The sequence below is a fragment of the Alexandromys fortis genome, unplaced genomic scaffold (genome assembly GCF_014885135.2).
Source record: "Alexandromys fortis isolate MF-2015 unplaced genomic scaffold, M_Fortis_MF-2015_v1.1 scaffold_26, whole genome shotgun sequence".
Lineage (NCBI taxonomy): Eukaryota > Metazoa > Chordata > Mammalia > Rodentia > Cricetidae > Alexandromys > Alexandromys fortis.
In genome coordinates, this window is record NW_026067894.1 from 8,678,792 (window position 1) to 8,703,084 (window position 24,293).

General features: G+C 53.3%; 1 protein-coding gene and 1 long non-coding RNA gene across 8 annotated transcripts in view; one reads left to right on the forward strand and one right to left on the reverse strand.

Moving 5' to 3' along the window:
• Positions 1 to 2,969: 2,969 nt before the first annotated feature.
• Positions 2,970 to 24,293, reverse strand: part of Ahdc1 (AT-hook DNA binding motif containing 1) — a 69,004-nt gene continuing 47,680 nt past the window's right edge. For 5 of the 7 annotated variants that reach the window (XM_050150281.1, XM_050150267.1, XM_050150289.1 and 2 more), the window contains 4 exons: positions 22,551 to 22,668; positions 22,393 to 22,430; positions 17,173 to 22,089; positions 2,970 to 7,011 (listed from right to left, as the gene is read on the reverse strand). In XM_050150281.1, the coding sequence (XP_050006238.1) occupies positions 17,216 to 22,015 (4,800 nt within the window). In that variant the 5' untranslated portion in view covers positions 22,016 to 22,089; positions 22,393 to 22,430; positions 22,551 to 22,668 and the 3' untranslated portion in view covers positions 2,970 to 7,011; positions 17,173 to 17,215. Of the gene's footprint in view, positions 7,012 to 17,172; positions 22,090 to 22,392; positions 22,431 to 22,550; positions 22,787 to 24,293 lie in introns of all 7 variants that reach the window. The other 2 variants (XM_050150300.1, XM_050150317.1) reach the window with 2 other exon arrangements.
• On the forward strand, positions 7,023 to 23,841 carry LOC126506741 (uncharacterized). The gene is made up of 3 exons (XR_007593320.1): positions 7,023 to 14,658; positions 22,206 to 22,316; positions 23,664 to 23,841. It is a non-coding gene; the product is annotated as an uncharacterized lncRNA (long non-coding RNA).

The following is a 24,293-nucleotide window of genomic DNA, read 5'->3' on the forward strand; positions in this document are numbered from 1 at the left end:
AGTTTTGTACCTGTGCCTGTTCCTGTGAAAGTCCTCAGGAACCATCCTTGTACTTAGGTCATTGTGTGTTCCCGTGAGCACTCAGAATATGTACCCTGGAGTGTGCTTGTGTCCAGGGGCTGCTGGCTCTTGGCCCTCCTGGGCTTAGCTCCCTGCTGCCTGAGTGAGCCCACACCTGCTCTCTGAGTACTGGGCCCCTCCCCCCACCTGGCAAGGACAAGGAAGGACAGAGGCAGAAAGGGAGGCAGAGACAGAGACACAGAAGGGGAACACAGAGCCAAGTAGACTGGAGAGGTGGAGACCCAGAGTCACATGATCAGCCTCCTAGCCCAAGACCCAGAAGAGAAACAGATGCCAAGATCCTGACATTACAGAGAGGGACACCCAGAGCCACACAGAGACCCAGAGCACAAGTCTGGAACTACTGAAACAGAACAGAGATCAAGGATGTGGCTCTCCCCAGCCTCCCTCTCTTCCTCCCTCCCCCCCACTCTCCAGTTTCCAGCCCCAGCTATGCCTCCCCCACATACCCAAAGCATAGCTCTCCTGGTTCTGACTGGAACCCAGCCTCCTCACAGGTGTGTGCGTATGGATCTGTAGTGTTCCAGGCTGGAGCCTTTTCTATCATCCCTCCCCACTATCCACATTCTTACAGGGTCCAGATTATACACACCTTCACACACATAGACACCACATAGCCGGTCCGTCAAACCCAGGCACACACTATGAAGCCTGTCTCTATCACGTTTGTTTGCTTTGTGACAGTCTTACTGTGTAGCACTGACTGGCCTGGAGCTTGCTGTATATAGACCAGGCTGGCCTCGAACTTACAGATCCACCTGCCTCTGCACCACAACATCCTGTTTTCCCATCTGTACAATGGGCAGAACACAACCACAAGAGCAATCTCTCGTGTGCAAAGCTCCGTCAGTCAATCCTCATGGGATTCCAAACTCCTGCCATTCATAGGAAGAGACAACACTAAACTTAATGATTCCACCAGACTGTCTGTTTAAAGGGGAAAAAAAATCCGTTTGTCTCACTGACTGTTGGGTGTTGTGTCCTTAAGAGCTTCGGCCAGTGTCCGAGAACTCAAGAGTGAAGGATGCTCTGGACCATGTATGTACACACAGGAGAGCACCGCAGACACACATAGAAATACATATTAAGTATGGATGTGTGTGCGCAGGTGGATGCTTGTGCAAATGCTCAGTACAATAGCTAGACTAGAGGCTATCAACTCTGGTGCACGCTGAGAATATTGGGGGAGCTTTAAAAAAAAAAGAAAACCCATGCTCAGCCAGATCCTACCCCAGGGAAATAGATCTGGTGTCCCTTAGTTCTGAGCACCACCAGCATTTTTTTTTTTTTTGCATCATTTAAAAACAAGCCCACGGTGGCCTTGAACTTGATATTACCTTGCCTCTGACCTCCTCAGTGCTAGTATCACAGATCAGCCCCTATATGGAGGAGCAAGATCAGCATTTTATGTTCTCCAGGTGGCTTCTCTCAAAGGTGGTCAAGAAACACTGATCCGAGTAGGGCTGGAGAACTGTGATGCAGTCTTGAGAGGTCTAATTAGAGCAGTCTGGGGACCTCTTCCGTGCTGGGGATTGAACTCAGGGCCCTGCTTATGCTAGGCAAGCACTCTGCTAATGAGAAAGAGCCGGCGTCTGGGCTCTCACTTTTAAGAGCACAGTGAACTGTAGACTCCTGAGCCACCAGACTGCTCAATTCTGCTGTCACCATTTTCTGCCTGGCCGTGGCAAGTTAAGTCTCTGTACTTGGGAGGGTTTCTTGTGCATCTATGTTCTTGTCAAGGTGTTAGCGGACAGCTTGCAGGCGTTGTCTCTCCTTCCATGTGGATCGTGGGGATCAAGCTTAGGCAGTCAGCCTTGGAGGCAGAAGCCTTCAACCACTGAGCCATCTCCCTGGCATGGGTTTCTTTCTTTTCCATGACCATATTGCCCAGGCTGACCTCGAGCTCTGAACTCCCTATGCATCTGAGGATCACGGCCTCAACCTTCTGACTGCTGAGATTTCAGGCAGGTGCCACCACACCATGTTTATGTGAAACAATTGTTCTAGGGCTTCACACATGCAAGGGAAGCATTATGCTGATGCATGTCTAACCCTACCATTATTTTCAAAATTATATTTATTGAACCTATGGCCTTGTGCATAGCAAGGGCTCTATGGCTGAGGTATACCCTACCCTGTATTTAGGATGGGGCACACAGTGAAACCTCATGGCACTATATGGAAACCATATGTATATGTATAAATACTCAGAAAAGCTGGCACACACACTCAATTTTTATCGGCTCATCACTGAGTTGTATCTTGGCCTAGAACCTTTTACTATAGAATGGATTAATTTGTAGTTTTTAAAAGTGCCCCTCCCTGCGCTGTGGCTCAAGCCCTGGCCCCGTCTCATGCATGCTAACCATTGTGTCCATGTCCTGCGTTGAACAGATTTTTCTTTTTTCTTTTTCAAGACAGGGTATCTCTAGCTTTGGAGCCTGTCCTGGAACTAGCTCTTGTAGACCAGGCTGGCCTCAAACTCAGAGATCCGCCTGCCTCTGCCTCCTGAGTGCTGGGATTAAAGGAGTGTGCCACCACTGTCTTGCTCAGATTTGGTTTTTCATTAAGTCTATAAAAAAAAACAAACCAAAGGCTTGGTCATTCTTCAGGCTGATCTACTTCTGCCATTTTCCCTATGACCTTGGACTAAGTCACTTCAGGGGCAAGTCACTGAGAACCCGTCTTATCATCTATAAACAGTGGGAAGATCTTTTCTTGATTCCAGATTACCTTGAAGAATGGACACCCTGGACAAGTGTTAGCAATGGTAGCCAAACCATGCAGACACCGCCTTTTCTTTTACTTAGAGCTAGTTATTGAACGTAGCGTTAACAATGGTAGCCAAATGCAAAGCGTGCAGGCACCATCTCCATTGTTTTATTTGGTGCTGGTTATTGAGCAGTGTTAGTAATGGCAGCCAAGTGCGAACCATGCAGGCACCATCTTTTTTTGATTGGCGCTGGTTATTGAATGCAGGCCGCCTGTCAGGCACCCTACTACTGAGCTATGTTATATCATTATATTCCCATCCTTCTCCGTGTATTCCTGTGTGCCCGCATCTGAGAACCTGCCTCTAGAGGCCAGGCAGCGACTTCAGGTGTCTCTCTCCGGTGCCATTCATCTTCTTTTGGAGACAGGATCCTCTCACGGGCCTGGAACTTACCAAGTAGGCTAGACTGGCAGGTCAGCAGGCCCCAAGGATGTCCCTGTCTCTGTCTCCCTATGCTGGGATGACAAGCATGTGTCACTGTGCCCAGATTACCCCCACTGACATCTCCCCAAGTGTCTTCTGGAGATGAAGCTGTCCTGGAACTAGCTCTTGTAGACCAGGCTGGCCTCAAACTCAGAGATCTGCGTGCCTCTGCCTCCCGAGAGCTGCTATCAAAGGCATGTGCCACCATTGCCTGGTCCCAGCCCTTATCTCTTTATTTATACCATGGTGTGTTTGTGAAAGCCCCAGAGGACAACTCTTAGGAATAGCTTTTCTCCTTTTACCACACGGGTTCCAGGGCTAGAACTCAGGTGGTCAGGCTTGCCACCAAGCATCTCTTTACCAGGTAAGTCATCTTGCCACCTTTTTTTTTTTTTTTTTTTAAAGTATTGCTAAGTTGCCCATTTGGCTTGAATTCTTTTATAGCCCAGGCCTTGAACCTGAGATCCTCCTGTCTCACCCTCCCAAATAGGAATCATGTAGTTCTGATGATGCATTCTGGAACCAGGTGTGGTGCTCTGGCTGTGGTGAAGCCCCAACCTCTGAAAACAGAACAAAACAGAGTGATCTCCATCACTCCTCACTTACCTAGGCAGGGTCTCTAGCTGCCCTTTCCTTGGGGATCGTAGGGCCTGAAAGACATTCCATCCCCAGACCTCCAAAACACACCTTGGAGCCCTTGCTGGGCAGCAGAGCCTACCAGGCTGGTTAGCACCTCCTTCCCCCTAATACTTCTTTTTCTTGTACTGTTGATCAGTGCTTGTGCAAGTTAGGCAAGGGCTCTACCACTGGGCTGCACCCTCAGACACCTCTTTCCCTCTTGTCCCCTTTCATCTGGGTTCTCACAAAGCCCCTTCCCAGTGCCCTCCTTTCTCCAAGCCTAGGCGCCTCCTCTCTGCTCTAAGCTCCGATTTCCTTCATGGCCCCCCCACCCCAGTTCCTTTAGTTACTATATACACAACCTTTCACTGCCCTCCCTCTCCCCGATATCCATCTTGTGCAGAGCTCTCACCCTCTAACTGAACCCTGACTGCCAGAGACGCCGTTCAGCCCAGCCCCCCTCACCTGCCCGCTCCACCTGGCTAGACTCCCCTTTCTGCCCCTCAGCAGCCACGAATACATGCATTTTCTCTCTTCAGGCAGCAAACAGGCTTCTTTGGGGTTGGTCTATCCCAGCAGTCCTGGGGTGACTTTGCTTTTTGTTTTACAGGGCCAGGCCTGTATTCCGTCATTGAGCTACTTAAATAACGCAGTTATTGCCTGCGTTTTTCTGATGCTCAATCCATTTCTACCATTTTCCTCTCCACCCCTGCCTGAGTGACCTTGCCAGGTCTTCCACTGGGCTCTCCCCGAGCACGTGTCCTGTCTACTGAAGTTAGGCCTAACCCGGGGCTTCCGCCTCCTGCTATCCTCTCCCACCTCTGGCCTCTGCACATGTCTTTCTTGCTTAGGAAATCACTCAGTTTTCTGCTGCCACCCTAGGCGTGGCTTTTAAAAAGCTTTCTCCTCTGGAAAGCCCCTTCCACGACCTGACCTCTCAGCAGGTCTTACTGCTTCCTGCCCCCACTTCCAGCTCCACAGGGGACTGTCAGCTTGAGAGTGGTGGTGTCTCTCCACAGCAGGCAGGAAGGGTAGGCCAAGGTCTGCATCTCGAGGCTGTGTGGAGGGGGCTGTGCAGCAGATGGCTTTTACACCCAACAGAGGAAGCAGTTTTCAGGGATGGTGACCTGTGAATCCTTCTGCCTCTCCCAGGCAGATACTGGGAAGGTGGGGGCATGTTTGTCTTTCAGTGAGTTCCCCTGATGACCCCATGGCATGACATCACTGTCACTAAGGAAGAGGGACAGGGAAGTCACACTCAGCAGAGCTTCAATGTCAAGTGGGTCACAGGAAAACATGTTCCTGAAAACCCTAAAGACCAAGCCAAAGTGGACATTGTGGAGTTAAGTAATGGAGAGCCAGGCTGGCCACGGTCAGGGAGTAAGAAGTAATCTGGTTCTTCTGTTAACCAAAGCGGGGAGGACACATACAGATAGCATTTAGAATTCAGGATGGAAGGAAAGAGGAACACGATGGGACATTAGAGTGTCTGGTCACAAAAGCAGATAGGTAAGTCATAGTAAATGAAGGGAAGGGGTAGGGGCCAGAGATAGGGGAGACTCAGGACCTGGGGTGGATAGACGACATTTAGCAGGGACTACTTCAGCCATGCAAGGAGGTCATGTACTCTAGTCCCAAAGGTTTGTGGATTTACTATGGAATGCTTCAAAGATTGGTATTGCTGGGTGTGATGGCACATGCCTGTTATCCCAGCATTCCAGGAGGTGAAGGCAGGCTGATCTGAGTTCAAGGCCAGCCTGGTCTACATAGCAAGTTCCAGGACAGCTGGGGCTAAATAGAGACACTCTACCTCAATAAAAAAAAAATATTAGCATCATGGAACTACTATAGAACCCCGAGGCCTTAAGGACAGGGACACAGGACAAATGACTAGGCTTAGGGTCCTGGGGTGGGGTGGGGAATCTAGAGGAAGAGGATGGAGGCCAAGCTTCTCATGGGACTCCTCAGGGGGAGGAAACCAGGATTTGGGAGCCACAGGAGCCCATTGAGGATAGAAACGGGGAATGCTGAACAGTGGTTTGGCAGTTAAAAACACTTACTGCTCTTGAAGAAGACCTGGGTTTGAGTCTCATCATCCCAAGGCAGGATAACTGCTTAGTAACTAGTTCCAGGGTATCCCATGCCCCTTTTTGACCTTTAAAGGCACCACACATGCTGTGCACATACATACATACAGCCGAAACACTCATACACATAAATAACATAAATACATCTTTAAAGTTCTAGAGACGGAGGTGCTGAAGAGGTAGGAGAGGCACAGCGTCTGGGCGGGGCGGGGAGGATGCCCAGATAGACAGCAGGCAAGTGGGAGAACTCAGACATAGGGGACACAGGAACACACTTGGTACTTCAACTCTTCTGGAGGACCAATGGCGGGAACAAAGCCCAGCTGTGTCCCTTCAGTCCGTCCAACCTTACATACTCTGTTTTACAAGACACAAGGTGGCTTTTTTTTTTTGCTTTTTTTTCATTTCTTTTTAATACAAACTTGTATCTTTGGGTGTGTCCTGCCAACAGAAAACAACAACAACAACAGAAGATAAAACCCAAGAGTGAAAAAGAAAAAAAAAAAAAAGAAAAAAAAAAAGCTCCCAAAAGAGGTTCTCCCTCCCTCCCCCCACCATGCGAATTTGCACACCACGGGACCACAGCAGGTTTACAGAATGCAATATACAATCCACAATTTATAATAAAACAGTATATACAATAAATAGGATATTGTTCATTTTTGTCAAACGACCTGTAGATAAATTTCTCAGTGCACACTTGCAGGGGTTCTGGACACCTCGAAGCCCCGCTCGCAACCTCTTGCACACGCTCTCTCTCTCGCTCTCTCTCTCTCTCTTTTTTTTGTCTTTTTCTAAAACTGTGTTTTGTTTTTAAGTTTTGTACATTTTAAAAAGTATTTACAATTGCTGGTTTTGTGCAGAAAGGGCTCACCTTCGGCTTCTGCGTGGAGGAGATGGGCAGGGAGGGGTGGGGTGGGATATGGGGCTGCAGGGGTGCAAAGGGCAGGTGGGAGGCAGAGGGGCAGGTGCTCCTGCCAGAGGACGATGTGGACGCTGGGAGGGGTCTTGGCATTGGTTTTCTGAAAGCTGCAAAGAAACACAAAAGAAGAGGCAGAAGTCAGAAGTGGGCAGACACTGAACTCCAAGACACGGGGGAGGGGGGGCGCGCTAAAAACAGGTTTGGCTCAGTTCCCACTGAAAGTTCTGGAGACGCTAACATTGTTCCTTCTCCAGGCAGGCCCCCACGTGACTTCTCCAAGCTCAGTTTCCTAATGTGGAGGTACTTTTCTTCGGTCTCATATAGTCCAGGTTAGCCTCACACTCGCTGTGTGCCAAAGCTAGCTTGGGTTCCTGATTCTCCCGGCCTTAGCCTCTTGAGAACTGCAATACAGGTGTGGTTTTTCTACATATACACGCCCAAGATCATACCAAGAGTGAAGACAAGCTGCAGAAGCAGGTGGATGGATCGTGTGAATTCCAGGATAGCCTGAGCTACAGAGAACAGAAATCCTACCTTAAAAAACTCAAAAACAGACAGAAAGGAAGGAGGGAGGGAAAGAAGGAAGGAGTCCCAGAGCAGGATTTACTAAGAGTCTGGGCTGTGGAGTTAGAGATAGCTGAGCTCACAGCCAGCGCCACCAATTAAAAGTTCTGTGACTGTGGGTAGGAGCTAAAGCCTGTTTACTCATTGAAGTTTTGTTGTTGTTGTGTGTGAGACAGGGCCTCACCACAGAACTCTGGCTGGCCTTGAAGAGATTCACTTGTGTTTACCCCCCAGGTATGAGATTTAAAGGCACCTGCCAAGGCACCTAGCTTCCTTTACTCATTAGTGTGAAAGGGATACTAGAAGGCCAGACATGGCGGCCCACACCCATAACCAACACCTAAGAGACTAACACAGGAAGATCTTGAGTTCAAGGTTAGCCCGAGCTGCAGCAGGACTGGCTCAAAACACCAACCAGGGCTGGGATCTATTTCGTTTAGTATAGTTAGATATATTTGCCCAACATATATGAAGCCCTGGGTTTGATTCCCAACATGGCATAAACCAGGTGCGATTGTAGCCTGTCACCCTAGTACTCATGAGCAGAGCCGGTGACAGGAGATTCTGCTTTAAAAAACACACAAGCAAAGGAGGGGGCAATGGGACTACCCTCCTAGGTTTGTTGCTGGATCCAGTGTTTAAGACAGAAAGGTTGAACACAGATGTGTAATACATTAAAAAATGGATTCACTTTTATTATTTTCCCGGGGCCAGACGGGCTCTCTAAACCTCAGTTTCCAAATGTTGTAATAATGGGCACAGCACCACACAGGTGTGAAACACTGCTTCTATTTCTTTTACTCCACCCCTCTTCCCAACCCCACTCATCCATTCTGCTCCTAGGAGAGACGAGCTGATGAGGAAGCCAGCCTGAACGAAGGAATGAAGAACTCACCCAGCACAATGCCATCTGTGTTTGGTGGAAACACTGCCTGCCTTCCAGGGGCTTCGAAACTCCCCAGACCCCACAACCACTAAGGTACCTCTTTTTGCTAGAGAGTTCTGATCAGGTGTGTGGAACTTATTGTCTCTATCCAGACCACCAGTGTGCACCCCCCTCCCCCCGATCTACAGCTCTGTTGCTATAAGGGATGAGCCAAGACAAGGCTGGCTTAGGTCATTCCCAGAACCCTGGGCCATTAGGTTGCCTGCCTCACAGAGGTCAGGGGTAGGGCTGGGGTGCTAAATTGCCCCCTAAGTCTCCTCCTCTGTGTCCTCTGTGTGCCACCTGTCGCCTCCCACAGCCGCAGGAGCCAGGCAGACAGAAAGCCCCTTTCCCATGTACTCTGTTAGCTTTCCTCTCCAGTAGGGACACATTGGCATTCTGCTCAGCCTCAGCTGCTGTCTGCCGGGCAATCAGCCCCAGGGATGACTTTTGTCCTCTGGTTGGACTTGCCAGGATACCCCAGAGAGCCAGGGACACCAGGTGGGTTCCTGCAGGGAAAGGGAAGCAGGCACCCCATCTTGGTGGTTAGGCCAGCAGCATAAAAGAGAGTGAGGGCTAAGGGCTCGGGACACCAGATCTGGACCACAACAGTCTTGGGGTAGGTAAGCCACTGCGCCAGTGAGCTGACAGATGTAGACAACTGGGGTAGTAAGGAAAAGGGAGCAGGGGTGCTGCAGGGATGGATGTCAGCTCTCTACAGTTAGGGTGACAAGCACGACCAATTGCAGAGATGAAAAAAGGACTGATGTGTGGGGTGCCAGGCTCAGCGAGCACTGGAGAAGCCTCATCCCAGAAGCTGGCTCCACTGCAGTTGAAGGACAGTTGCCAAGAGGAAGAATCTTCTGAGGGAACTACTGGAGAGAGAGGGTGGGCTGCTGCAAACTACTTGGCATGCTGACAGTGATGAACCCAGCTTTGCCTGCTCCCCTCAAAGGTCCAGAGCACAAATTCTGCATAAATCCCCTTCACTCCCACCCCCACCAGCCCTTAGCCATTGCCAGTGACCCTCTACAAGCCAGGTCTCCATGGTGATCTCAGCCCAGCAGGCGGTTCCTGCCAGAACCTTCCCATGGTGCCTGCGGCCAGGCAGCAGGAGGCTTTCTCACCCTCTTGCTAAGCTGCCCAGAGCACCTTACCTCTCCTCCCACCTTCCCCTCCCAGCTTCCGGGACTTAGCCAGCCAGGGGCTCAGGCAGAATCTGGGGGAGGATGGTGGGTGGGGAAGAATCACAGGCTGGGGGTGTTCTTGGTGAAGGGAGAATGCTATGCTGGATAGAACACAGACCTAGCGAGGCTCAACTCTCGAAAACTGAACCAAATACTAAGGTGTCAGGCAACCCAGCTCAGGGACTAGGAACAAGGCAGAGAAGGTAAGCACTCTGGATCCACCCTAAAAGCCTGCCGGAGTGGAGAGAGAGCAAAGCAGACAGATCCTAACCATGCAGTCTCCATGCAGGTAGGTGGTTGTGCCAAGGGAAGTCCTGAGGGGCTCAGGAAGAGGAGGAACATTCAGTCCAGTCTGGGAAGTAAGGCTATAGCTCTAAATTAACCACTAAGTACAGAGCTCAGCGTGCCGGGAAGGCGCATGCGTGCAGACAGCACCATGACTGATCTAAGGCCGGTCAGCATGTCAGAGTGTCCCACTCAGCTCTTTCTCATACACCTCTAGGATGCCTCCTTAGAATGCCTTGTTACCATAGCTGCCAGTGCACTTGCCATTCTCTACTTGGCTCTTCTAGAGCACAGACCTGTGTGTGGTACCTCTGAACCCTGAGTTCCAGCATGCACCCGACCCCAGGACGCCAACCACTTTTACTCAGACTTAACCTGAGTGCCTCCATGAGGAACCCGAGTCACATTCACTGCGCCCTCCGGCTATTGCAGGTTTAGCAACTGAGGTGCCAGGGACTTCAGTGGTCTCTGCCTGGGCAGAGATAACACAGACACCAGGCTGCCCAGAGAGAGCCTTCCTCCCTATAAACAGAGCATCCACTGGCCTCCATCAGAGCAGCCTTCTTTCACACCCACTTCCTGCTAGGGTGTGTGCTCAGGCTCCACCTCCACTCCCCTGCTCTCCCCTCTTCCCTCTCTAGGCTTCACTTTTCTTTCTGCAAAGTAAAGGGTTTGAACAGGTGACGAGAGAGCTTTAGGTGTCCCCGATGTGCGGGGTCAAAGGACAAATCAACTGCCCGAAGACTAGGCTACTTCTCTGCCATTTTCAGGTTATCAAGCCTATGAGGTACCTAAATGTACAGGCTATTTCTGTGGGGCTTTAACTACACCTGATAGGTAGAAATACCACTAGAGGTTCAGTGAAGGATCATAGGGTTCCCAATTGGAACCAAAGAGGCCAGGGGTGTGGGGCAGCTCGTCCACTTTCCAAAGTATGTGCCTTGACCTTTGGCTCTGGGAGCCCCCTCTGTTGCTAGACACCGAGACCTACAGTACCTGGTAGCGGGACCAGAAGGGCTTCTTACCTGCAGATACCCACCGATCTGCTGTGACCACACCTCCCACCCCCCATTCTATTTTGTCCCAAGAAAACAAGTTCTCCCCATATATACATTTGTACACTTTTACACTTCTGTGTCAAAGTGTGTCTCCACCCTCTGTGCAGGAAATGACCTATGTGAGGACAGACATCATGGATGATGCAGACACACAGACAAAGTGGATAATGAAGGCAGAGTAACTCCCAAGAGTCTCTCTCTCGTCACTCAGTGTTTCTGCTTGGAGGCCTCTCTGGAAGTCACCTCGTCTGGAGCTGACAGGTTCACAGACACACCCTTCAATACATTGCTTTTCGGGTTACTTCCTGCAGATTTGGGGACCTTCAGCCCTCCTGTTCTTTTGTGGAGACAGGGTCGCTCTATGTAGCCACATGCTTCTACCTCCTGAATGCTGGAATTGAAGGCATGCATCAACCACCATGCTCAGCTGACCTTTCCTCTCTTAGTTCTTCTGGTGAAGATGGATCACTGAGGAGAAGCGTTAACTGCTAAACCTAATGTCCTGAGTTTGATCCTAGAACCCACATGGTAAAAGAGGAAGGACTCCTAAAAGTTGTCCCCTGACCTCCACACACTTGATACACACACACACACACACACACACACACACACACACACACACACCTGAAATATCCCCCTCCCAAATGGTGAGACACTGGAGTTGGGGAGTCAATGCGAAGATGAGCAGGTAGCCTAAAGGAACAGATGGCATGCTGGGACATTCCCAGAAAGGGCTTGTCAAGGATGCAGAAAGAGCTGGAGATTAATTGTGCCTGGGAAGGATCAGGGAACACTTCTTGGAGGAGGTGACGCCTGAGTGAAAGACTGGCAGTGACAGGTGGGAGACCACAGTGGATAGCAGAGGGCAACCAGGCCAGGGCAAAGCAAAGGGCGCATCCTGCAGAGAACTCTCTGAAAGGAGTGGATGCCAGGACAGAGGCCTGAATGTCTTCCGCACCATGCCGGGCAGTCGGGCTTGTGTTCTGCAGACAGTCGTGCCGGAGAGGAAGGATACAATCAAAAGGTGTGAAGCGGCTCGCAAGAGCAGATGTGCTTTAATCAATTCACCCAATAAATATTTTAGGGGCCTCCAGACACCGTGCATCTAAAAATGCTGAACAACAAGCACTTTGGCGGCCACCACGGACAGAATGGACTGGGGTGGGGGTGGGCCAGAGACCCAGCTGGCTGAGTGGGCCGCTAGCTGCTAAGTCTCTCATCTGCTCGGATCATTTCCAGCTCCAGGAAGTCCCCGCTGCCCTCCTTATGTAGCTCAGAAGGGCTGGCATGGAGGATCCTCCCTGCTGCTGGAGGAGCTGAGGCCCCCTCCCCTAGACATGGTACTCAAGTAGAGGTCTGGAACAAGCCCATTAGGCCCGTGGGTTAGTGCTATCTGGAGCATGGGATACTGGCCAGGGCAGAGTGGGCTGCTACTTCATGCGGACTGGACAGACTTCATCTACTTCCCCAACCCCCAGCAGCACAGGCACCATGGCACCAAAGAGGACAGTGGCAAGGCAGACAGTGCTATCCAGGGAAATGAAAACACACTCTAAAGTTACAAGGAAGGTTTCTCAGATGCTTTGTGTTTGGGGAGAAGACGGGCTCTAGCCGACCCGGGTGATTTTCCAAAGTCCTTTGGAGTAGCGCTTCCTCCATCCCAGCGCCCCTACATCTCCCCTAGACTTGGTCCAGTGGCTAACATAAAGAACACTGGGACTATCCTGTCCCTCACTCCCCAGGACTGGGGATGGAATCGAGGGTCTTGTGCACAGTAGGCAAGCACCCTTCATACTCAGCTACTACGTCTCCAGCCCCAGAGAAATTTCCAGGCTTCCAAATGCTCCAGGCCCACAGCAGAATACAAGACCCTTAGAGGACAGCAGACAAACAGATGCAGGAGGGTTATCTTTGGTCAAGCAAAGGTCATGAACAGGGGTTGGAGATGTGTGACTCACGCAGATTGCACTGAAGACCCAGAATTCAGAGTATGGGAAGGCATTCATCCACCCATCTACCAGCCAACTAGGTGCTTTCCTGTGGGCCAGGACAGGGATAAGAGCTTTACATGTCAATCCCCTTAATTCTTACAGATAGAGATGATGTGACTCACTAGGTTACGTGAGTCACCAGATCACCTAGCTGGTGAGGGGCCTGTGTGACCACAGACGTGCACTCCTAGCCACTGCCTGCCAGTTTGGAGCTCTGCTTTTACCAGGGATGTGAGGTACAGGGAGAGGAGGAGCAGAAGGTATGTTCATAGAGAGATGGTATTTCCAAGGAGCGGGGGCTCTGAACAAGAAGGCCTGGCCTAAATATGGCTACAGGGAACGCAAGCAGAACTGGAGGATGACCTCAGAAAGGCGAGAAAACCTGGAGCTCAGAGGAAGCAGGGCAGGACCGGCTGAGCCCTGACATGAGGCCTCTTGCTCAGAGCCAGAGGCAAGATCAAGTGACCTCTTAAGGATTCAAGACTCAGAGAGACAAAGCCCAGAGCAGTCGGGCCTGGCCCAGGCCTGGGCATGCCTGCTGACCCTGGCTGGATGGTGGCGTTGGAAACTGCCTCCTGTTCCCGTCAGGCCCCAGCTGGTGTAACCTGGGAGGACCTGTGACATTTCTCTTGGCCTCAGTTTTAGAGCCAAGAGCTAACAGGGAGGGGGAAGGATTAGAGATTCCTGAATATCTGTGGGCCCTTCCCACCTTCTCACCTCTGTTCTTGGGGTCTGGTGTGGTTGATCTTTGGTTCAAGGGTCCCAACATGGAGCCAGTTTGTCTGGCTCTGCTCTTCATTAGAAAGGATGCCTGTATGCGCCCAAGGCCCCCCTCCTTTGGCCCACCCCTAACTGCCTATCAGCTACAGCACTCAAGAGAGCCGGGACACACATTTCCCACTGTCTCATCTGACCTTTCACCTCCCGGCTCTCACTGGGATGAAACCCGCTTTTGCCCCGAGTCCCCACTGCCTGCAGCGCCCCTCCCTGGCTCCACATCTTGTGGCTTCTTCAAGCTAAGCGCAGCTTCCTAGCACAAATCCACAAAATTCATTTAAAATGCTAGTCCTCTGGATACAGTGGTACATGCTTGTAATTCCAGCACTCAGCGGGCTGAGGCAGGAGGAAGCAAGTTCCAGGTCAGCCCCACCTATAGTGAGTTAGTTCCAGGTTAGCTAGTGCTACAATATAGCAAGGCCTTATCTCACAAAAACCCTTGACTCCCCAAAACAAAACTCAGCACCCCCCAAAGAACCATAGGTTCACCTAATGTGACCCATCATTTTGTAGCCGGAGATGTGGGTGAAGAGTGGCAAACTTTGAAAGTCACAGGTGGATCCATGTTTGACAAACTACAGATTCCTGGGCAGATCTCAGTTGTGCCTGTTCCCTTACCTCTAGTGAAAGCCAAGAACATACTCCCTGCCCAAGATGCTGTGTCACACAAAGGAACAGCACATATCTGAACAGAGGAATGACCTCTGAGCACAGCATCCGGTGCTTGGTGTGCACTCTTAGCTTCTCCCTGCCTCTGGGCACCTGCCATTTCCTACCCAGAGTTTCCAGGCTCTCTGTGTGCTTGTTTGAACTTCCTGGGATAGATGCTGATCTCTAGACAGGAGCCATGTCTGCTTTGTCTCCTCAGTGCCTGTCCCAGGGTTAGCGCGAAAAGGCTCAAGATGAGCAGCTGAACTGAATTACCACTTCACCAGTGCCCGGGATTAAAGCTGATCACTACCTGTTGGTGAGTGAGCCCGTCACTGTCTTCTCTGCTTAGGCCTTCTGTGGACAATGCGGCTCCTTCTATTCTAATTCCACTTCCTTGCCACTCTCCTCTGCATCCTCTCACCTCTCTCACTATCACCATGGCTTTAACTAGTCGTGGGGACGAGAGGCAGGCTTGCTCTACACGGAGGCGCTTGTAGGCTATCCTAACCAGGGAAGGGAAACAAACTAGCCCAGACCGCCTTAGTCCAAGCCACCATCACGACTGGTTGGTCTGGTCTCCTTCCTTTCAATACTTGCCCGGTTTCACTGGGACTATCTTCAGTGGCTCCCTGTACATCTTGGAATGATTCAAATTCCTTGCAGTGTCTTACAGGATCTGGCTCTGCCTGCCTGGCCTTTGCTTAGCATTACTGCCTGCTCATCAGCAAGATCTTCATAGCCAAATCCCTCCCCTCCTCAAGACTGTGCGCACCGCTTACTGCTCCCTTTGTCCAGAGTGTTCTTCCCCATCTACCAGCGAGCCCCTTCATCAGCTGGCAGCAGCTATAAGGTCTTGTCTGGGTACACTGTTGCAGGCTCTCATAGCCCCCTAGCTGGCCTTGCACCCCCATTTCCTCGTGGCTCTGACCACCAAGTACTCCGTGCCATTCTGTGTTTGGCGTCTTTCCCTCTGAACTGGAGGCCCTCTGAGGTTCAAGCGCCTGTCTGTGGTGCTTCCAATGCCGGATACACGGGGAGGGCTGCACAGATGTCTCTGGAACTGCATGTGTCCCTGTGAGGACAGTGTTGCTAACTCCCAGTGCTGGGTGGGGAACAGGCTAGAATGTGGGGCTGGATGGCATCCCAGCTCCTCCTGCATTCAGGCCTCACTGGGTGGTTCCATTATGCACTGAGCTGTGACCTGCCCAAACACCCAGCCCCCACACGTTCATTTTCCATCCCAGAGCCTGGGAGGAACGGTTTTGGGATTATTTCACATTTCTGGATTATCCATGAGACATCTCCCCTCCGGTGAGAAGGATCAAGAGTTTGACATTTTAAACCCTAAGCAGCTTCTCTCTGGCCGGCTTCAGATCTGCAGCCCTGCTGCTTGCAGCGAGATGCATGCAGAATGGAAGGCCGTTTTAATCTTAGCCTGCCTTCATTAGGGAGGAAAAAACACTGCCAAAAAAAAAAAAAAAAAAAAAGGCCATTGTCTCCGCTATGCAGACCATACAGACCTGTGAGAGCCCAAGAGACTACTGAAGTCCATTTTCTCAAACAGAGGGGGAAACAGAGGCCGGGAAAAGGCAAAAGTTCAGATATGTAGCAAGCTGGTGGCCGACCGAGGACTGGTGTTCCCAGGGGCCGCCTGGTTTTCACAATGGCTCTTTGCCACCCTTAGGCACCAGGGCAGCTGGGGTCTAGCAAAGTGGGGGGAGGGGAAGCCCTAAGTTTCCACTGACTCTACTTCAGGACCCTGAGTCACCCTGGCCTCGCATGGCCTCTCCAGAGCAGGGACAGGCTAGTCCGTCAGGAAGCAAAACACCCAGGAGGCTTTGGGGCAGCAAGAGTGATGAGGCTTCAGTCAAGACCTCAGCTACTCCACTGCCAATGGCCACATCTGGCCCATTCAGTGACAGATATCTTGCCCCAAAGTGGGTCTAGTTGTGGCTATATTCTGAAATAAACTGTTCTTTCTAGAAGATAATTCTTCTAACCCCACTGTTTTCTCCAGTTATACGGGAACATTTCTGCCTTTTATTTTCCTGAAAACACTAAAACAGACTGCAACCATGAAGGTATAGGTACCTGACAGAAATAATGGCAAAGTGTCTCCGAATATTTGATTGAACTCTGGAGAAGCATTTGAGGGAAGGGACCGGTTTCCCGGCGGACAGACCCACTGGTGGCAGTTTCCTGGGGCAGAGAAGGCTCTGTTCTTCACACCTCCATCCTTGCCCCAGAGGGCCTGACCACACGAAACCAACATTGAGCCCAAGATGTTACAACTTGAATCCCGGCTCTCAGGAGCACGGCAGGTGGCTATCTGGGAGTGCACGTAAGTGAGTCCTTGTCTAAATGTTTTTAAGAAGTCTTTAAGAAGAGGACAGGAGAGAGAGAATCCTCTGGGCCATCTGGTAAAGTCCCCGTGGAGCACGTGCCAAGGCAAACCAGCTCCACCACAGGAGCCTAGAGAACCCAAGCCGGTGACTGGCCCACTCTTTTCTTCTGAGGGGGAGGCCAATGTCCTCCTTCATAAGATAAGTGGTACTTCTTACCCAGGCAAGAACGAGGGGGAAATGAAAGCTTGGTCTTAAGCAATTTATGGTACTACCGCTACAGTGATCGGGACTTCTGAATATTCTGTTGGGTCTCCCACACAAGCTCCTCAGACTACACAACTTCTCATTTTGAGTCCTTCCTTCCTGCTGGTGAGTCCCACCACGCCATCATCCCTCACAAACAGCTCTCCCCATAACCAAGCACCCTCACCTTCCCGCCCTACCCCTCAGGTTTCTGCCCTCAGTACCCACATCCCCAGACTCACCCAGGAACAAAACCTCGTGGTCCAGTCGGCACTTCAGTTGGTACTACAGGGAGGTGACGGTGAATGTGTCCTCAGGGTGAGGTTCCGCCATGGGCCCCAGGAAGCCACTCTTAGGGCCCCCACCCAGGCCAGGATGTGCCTGTGGCATAAAGCCTGGATACCTGTAGGCAGTGTCCTGCAGGGGCAGCAGCGAGTCCCTCGGCACAGGGGACAGGGTTAAGTCACTAAGGAGTGGGCAGCCATAGCCAGCAGTGGCTGCAGCAGGGCCGCGGGGTGGACCTGGTGGCCGGGCCATCTCCAGTGGCTCCTTGTCGGCCTTGGGCGTGGCTGGTGGGCTAGCCAGGTGAGGGGCACTGAGGCATACAGCCTCCGTCCTGCCCAGGAAGTCAGCTAGCAGCCCTGAACCCACCTTGCCTTCATAGGGTGGGCTACGGGCAGCTGAACCTGGTGGGTACCAATAGGCTGTACCCTTGCAACTAGGGGAATCATAGTGAGGCTGGCCCAGCGGCAGGTCCCGGCAGCTCAGGTGGGCCTGGGCTGCAGCTGCATGGCTCAGGCTAGCTCCCTGAAGACCATGCTTAAGGGGCTCACAGGCAGTCAGCTTTGTAGGTGGTGGCCGCAGCTCTTCCTTAAAGCCGAGCGTGGGCGAACAGGTGGGTGAGTATGCCTTCTGCAGGCCAGCATCAAACACTGTGGGTGGGTGTGCCAGCGGTGGGAAATGCTTGCCATCAAGCTCGGGGGCACCGAGGCTGGGAGAGTCACAGTGGAAGCCTTGGCCGAAAGTGCCATCAGAAGGTGTAGACGGATTCATGGAGTAGGGTCCCATGAAGTCACAGGGATCTCGCTCTCCCACCCCAAAGGCTCTTGACTGGGAGGGCAGCGGTGACATGCTACTGTCCCCGCTATAGTAGTCCAGGCCAAGGTCTGGGCTGTCCTGGAACAGTGGGTTAACTGGCTGTGGCTTAGGGATGAACTTAGCTTTAGCCGCTGTACCACCTCGCTCCTTCTTGGCTGAACAGGCCCCGCTACCCCGGCCACCCCGCGGCTGCCGGGGCCCGGTGCTCCGTTTGGATGGGTAGCCAGAGGCAGTGGCCGAGGCAGATGTTGAAAAGCCCAGATGTGAGGCCTCAAACAGGTCCACCTTCTTCCGCCGCCCGCGGCCAGGTTTGGAGCTACTCTGGAAGAGGACGCTCTGGTTCCAGTTGTAGCCGGGAGCAGACGATGCTTCATTCCAGTCCATCATGAGCTTCTCCAGGCTAGACAAGCTGGACTGACCCTCACTGCTTGAGGCCTCGCTGTTGGCACGCCGAAAACCACCACCACCGACGGGTTGATTGAACTGGGTGCTGTCGGAGGACGACTCGGAGAAGGTCTCGGACACGGCAGTTTGCTGCTTCACCTTCTGCGGCGTGTAGTTCGAGATGTCCAAGATCACGTTAGGCTCACTGACGTGGCAGTCAAAGTTGGGATTGTAGAGCTGACTAAAGGCCTCTGAGGCCCAGTCCAGGCCGCCATACCCCTGCCGGAAAGGCCACTGAGAAGCCCCCACAAACTGCCGACAGTTCTCAGGTGAGGGCTGAAAGGAGGAGGAGGAGGAGGAGGCGGCAGAGGCTGCAGAAGCTGTGGTGCCCTTGGGCACCATGTAGCCACCGGGTGAGACGGTGCTGGCTCGACTGTCGCAGCGCAAAGGTGTGGGAGCTGACCCAGAGAAGGGGCCCCCCTCAGAGCTGTTGAAGAAGGATGCCTTGCTGGGTGGCAGGCAGGGACCCCCAGTAGGTGGTGGGGCATAGCCAGCACTATGGGCGCTGCTGGGTGAGGCGGGAAGGCTGTTGCCACTGCCATAGGCAAAGCTGCAGTCCTTGCTGTTAGCACAGTCCTGGCCTGAAAAGGGCTTTGCTGGGGCAAACACACTTTGTCCTGCCCCATAGCCACCATACTGAGGCGGGTAGGTGTTGGCAGGCGGGTGGGTGGTAGGTGAGCGGGCCACGGCTGAAGGAGGGGGAGCCAGCTTTGGGAAGGTCTCAGCTGCCCGGCAGTCTGAAGTGGCTGGGGTTATCCCGTAGCTTGTTGCCCGTCCTGGTGGGAAGGTCTGACGGGAGGGCAGAACAGGCTGGAAGGAGGGGTCTGCCCCAGCTCCACTGCTGCCCACCGCCACTGGGCTAGCCTTGGCTCCCCGGCTTGGGAAGGTGGCAAGACCCCGCTGTGCAGGCAGTCCGCTGGAGGGAGGCCCTGCATAGGTGCCTGATGCCTTCCTGGACTCTGGGCGAGAGGCTGAAGAGGTCAGGGCAAAGTCCAAGAGGTCAGAGGAGTCATCCGAGTCAAGCAGGGAGCGAAAATAGCCAGTGAAGAGGTTCTGGCGCTCCTGGCTGAGCTCCGTCTGGCCCGAGGGTGCACCCGCATAGTAGCTGCCACGGCCTGAAGCCCCACTCTCCAGTCCAGTGGAGGCAAAAGCCCGGGCCTCAGTCCCTTGGAACCCACAGTTTCGGCCAGCTTGCCCTCCTGGGTGCCCATGGTGAGGGGCCCAGCCACCACCCTTGTCCCCAGGCCACTCAGCACCTGCCTCCCCAAAGCCTGGGCCACTGGGCACCTGCTCTGGGAACAGAGTCCCGTTCTTTCGGGACCGTCTCTTGCGCTTGGCTTTCCCAGTCACAGCATCTACCTCCCCTCGGCCCCTTTTGCGTGGATGCCCCAACTCGGTGAGGCCAGGACCCACAACCCCAGTAGCTGCCACTGCTACCACCTTCTTTTTCTTGCCAATGCCCTCAAAGAAGTCACTAAAGGAACAGCGGGCTGCTTTGGCTGCATGGCCTCCACCCCTGCCTCCAAAGCCCCCCGTTTTGCCTCCTCGCCTCCGGAAGCCCTGTACACGATGCAGGAAGTGGGAGATGCTCTGGGTGTCTGGGGCCTGGTGCACTGACTCAGGCTCACTGGGTGTCCAGCAGCGGGGCGGTGAGCACCTCCCAGCACACTGGCTCTGGCGGTTCAAGAAGGCCAGCTTGGCCAGGACATCAGAGTACTCAGCCTTACTGTCATTGGCGTCTGCTGCGTACGACGGCTGTGGAGATGCCAGTTTTTGTTTTCGCCGCCTCCGTTTCTTTACCTCTGGCATGGCCAGAGTGGCGGCTGCCACAGTAGCAGCCTCGGCAGCTACCACAGCAGGCTCTTTGGGCTTGCCAGGACCCAGCAGCAGGTTCTTAGGAGGGCGGCCACGCTTACGCTTGAGAATAATAGGCATCTCACCTGGAGGGAAGACCACCACCACATTCCGGCCATTGTTTTTCATCTTCAGCAATGGGGTGGGCTCTGTCGACACCCGCAAGCCCAGCTCCTTGCCTTCCACACTCAGACTGCTGCTCAAGGATGAAACTTTGTACGTGGTCTTATTTCTCCGCCCTAGAGATACAGGGATCTTGGCCATCTTCACCACCATGCGCCGTACACCCCTGCACTTGCCTTTGCGGGTGGGGACCACTGGGGTCTGAGAAGACTCTGGCTCCAGCTCAGGAACTGGGCCTGGGCCTGTTAGAGTAGGAGGTGGTGGAGGTGGTGGCAGCGGTGGGGGTTCAGCCAGGGCAGCTGCCAGCCCTGTAGGCATGGGCAGGGGAAGCAGGCGACCTTCAGGTCCCGAGTCTGCCTTCCGCCCCCTTCCAGCTTTACGCCGGCGACACAGGATCTTTGGCCTATCAGTGCGCCTCAAGGCGTACTTGGGGTGGCCCTCAGGACCAGTGGGACCATGAGGTGAGCACAAGTCCAGGCGTAAGGGCTCAGTCAGCTGGCAGTGCCCCAGGGACTGCTGGGGCTCTAGACGTCGACCAGGAACATCCAGCAACTTGGGCAGGGGGTCAAGGGCCTGGGGGTCAAGGAGCTGGGACTCCAAGGAGTCAGGTAGGGTATCTAGGGCCTGTAGAGTCAGGCTCGGCAGCCCTAGAGGATCAGCAAGAGGCTGCAGGGGTGGCAGCTCCAAACCTTCCCCTAGAGGCTCTAGTGCCTGCGGGTCTAGGAAACGGGGTTGGGGGTCCAGGAGCTGTGGTTCAGGCTGCGGTGATGGAGGTTCAAGGGCCTGAGCCTCCAGGAGCTGGGCCTCAGGACATGTAAGGGAGGCTAGCTCGCTGAGGATGTCAGCATCTGCTAGCTCAGAGTAGTCAGGCCCATCAGGCTCAGGCTCTGGGGGCAGACCAGTAGTTGTGGCTGTGGCTCCAGGACCATGGCCTTGGCCAGGCTGGGGGCTATCTCTGGGCTCGGGCTCAGGCTCATAGAGGGGGTGGCTGGGCCGCTCTGACTTGGCATGAGGGGTGACGCGCTCCTCGGGGCTACGGATGCTGTTGGCCAGGCTGGGTGAAGAGAAGAAGCTGTACTGCAGGTCACCGGGTGGTGGGGCAGGCGGGCGGCTCAGTCTTAGCCCACCACAGTCCAGATGCACACCGCTGTGCTGCAGGTCCTGCGACAGCCTTGTCAGGTCCTTCATGATGTCAATCAGCTGCACCACTGGACGCAGGTTCACACGGCCGTTGTCCCAGTGGCGGAGAGAGTTGCTGTCCGGGGCCGGTGTGGGACAGTGGGCCTGGGAGACAGGCCGGGCTGCCCGAGGGGATAGCACGTCGTCTCCCTTGGCAAGGACTGGTGGACGCCGGGTACTGGGGTCCCGGCGTGGGGGTGGGCGTGGGTTCTCAGAGAAGGTGTGGGTGGAAAAGGTTTTGTCAGGTGGGCTGGCAGGGGGCCGGGTGGGCAGCAAGGGCCGGGGGGTTGGGGGACCACCGGGGTAGTACTTGGGCTCTCGGAGGTAGTCAGGAGAGCTGCAGACGGCACTGGAAGTCACCACCAGGCCCTGGGGCTTCACACGCATCCTGACCTTGTCCTCCGAGGGCCACCAGGCGGGGCCGGGGCTGACATGAGGGTGCGAGAAGCAGGGACCAGAACCTGCCAGGGAAAGAGAGGCAGGAAGTCCTTCACTGAGCCGGCTTCAGTTTCCCACCCCCTATCGAGACCCTGGACCCTTTCTCTAGGGTTCCACTGATTGCTCCACTATGTTCCAGCCCCTGACCCAAGTCCAGATGGCTGGCAGGTCTTCAATCAAGTATACACAGCGAACTCCTTTTGACAGCATCCCTGTTGTCTCGGAGAAGGAGGCCTAGCAGGAGGACAAGGTGACCACTCCACATAGAACTGACCAACTCTCAGAGTATCTTTCCCTCTCATCCCCATCCCCTAAGGTGCACTCACCCTCGGCTCTGCCGCCTGGGCTGTCACACTGGATATCTCTGTGGGCAACAAGACACGTAACAGATCTGAATTCTCCACATGAATTAGGGTCCACACCCAAACCCTGCTACTAGCGCACAGTCCCACCCCAGCTCCCTCAGTGCCCCCTCGCGACTGACCTGGTAAACAGAGGGTCCCCGTGCTTGGGGACTCTGCCAGTCGCTGGCTGTCGGCTGGGGGTGTTGTGGAGCCACTTCGGCCTGAGTCCAGGCCTTGGGACGGGGACGTGGACAGCGCCTGGAAAGGACCACGGCAGCTCAGGTTTAGTGAGCACCTACTGCGCGCCAGGCACTGGGCTGTCAGCTGTCCAGGCATTGCTTCATTAATTCTTCATACCAATCCTGCGAGGTAGGGGCTGTTAATAACCCCATTTTGCAGATGAAGAAATGGAGGCTCAGACATGAAGTATTATTCATTCGCTCATTCATTCATTCATAGGTTCATTACTTATGGAATGTCTACTCTGCACAAGGCCTGGGTAGTCAGATATTAAAATAATCACTGGACCAAGAGCTACAGAGAAAGTGAAGAGAGCACCTGGGGTCAAGGGTCCAGCAGCCACCAGGAAGCTGACAATAAAAGCCTGTACTTTAGGGACACTTTTTCTACTGCTAACCCTAGGCTAAGTACTTTAGTGGGTCATCTCATCTAACCTCCCTACCATACAGAAATCAATTATTATCCTGCCCACTTTTAAAGACACCATCTAGAAGAGGTTCGTCTCCTGATGCATGAAGCTCCCCAAGTCTGCAACAGCTCATGTTTATTACACCAAAAAAATCATGTTTTGCCTGTACTGATGTATATATAGCATGTACATGCCCTGGTACCTAGAGGAGAGAAGAGGGCATCAGATCTCCTGGAACTAGAGCTCCACAGGAAGCTGTGAGCTACCATGTGGTGGTGCTGGAGACGGAACCAGGAGCAAGAGCAGCCAATGCTCTAAACAGCTATCTCTTCAGCTATTATTTTACTACATTTTAATTGTGTGCATGTGTGTACATGTACGTGCTTGTGTATGTATGGAGGTCAAAGAACAACTAGCAGAAGCCAGCTCTCTCCTTGTGGGTCCCATGGACCACACTCAGGTTGTCAGGTCAGAGGATGAGCACTTTCAGCCACTGGTCATCTCATCAGCCCCGCTTTTCAAGACAGGGCAGTAGACAGGGTCTTACAGATGATATGCACCACCATGTCTGGCTCTCATGAAGATTCTTCTTATTCTTTTCTAGACCCAACAGAGACGTTGAGGGGAAAAGAATGACAAGAATGTAGAAAGGACCCAGACGGTGGCGGCGCACACCTTTAACCCCAGCACTCGGGAGGCAGAGGCAGGCAGATCTCTGAGTTCAAGGCCTGGTCTACAGAGTGAGTCCCAGGTGCCCAGGGCTGTACAGAGAGTCTCTGACGTCCTTCCTTTCTTCAGTCCGGCCCTCTGTCCTCTTGGGGTCTATTTCCCCGCCATAGTACTCATCACAACAGCAATCAATGACTTGTGTGACTGGCTATTTACTGTGTTCCTTCAGACTGCGCGCTCTTCGGGGGCAAGGATCACACATGTCTTGTTTATTGCTGTATCCTCTGACCCCAGAGCCTGAGCTATGGATGCTACATAAATATTTACGGAGTGATTCTGAGCTGGTCAGGGCAGAGCTGGGACTTAGATCTAGGCCTGTTTGATTCCCAATGGAGCCTGAAGACTCGGAGCGGAGCCCGAGCCAGGACCTCAGAGAACAGCTTGAGCCCCAATTCCTGAAGGGTCTGAGAAAGTAGCCCCCATCATGTCTCTTGTTTGGTCCTGACCTAGCCCCGCTGGATCATCAGCTTATGCTCTATGGACAGGTGCCATATTGCCTAGTGCC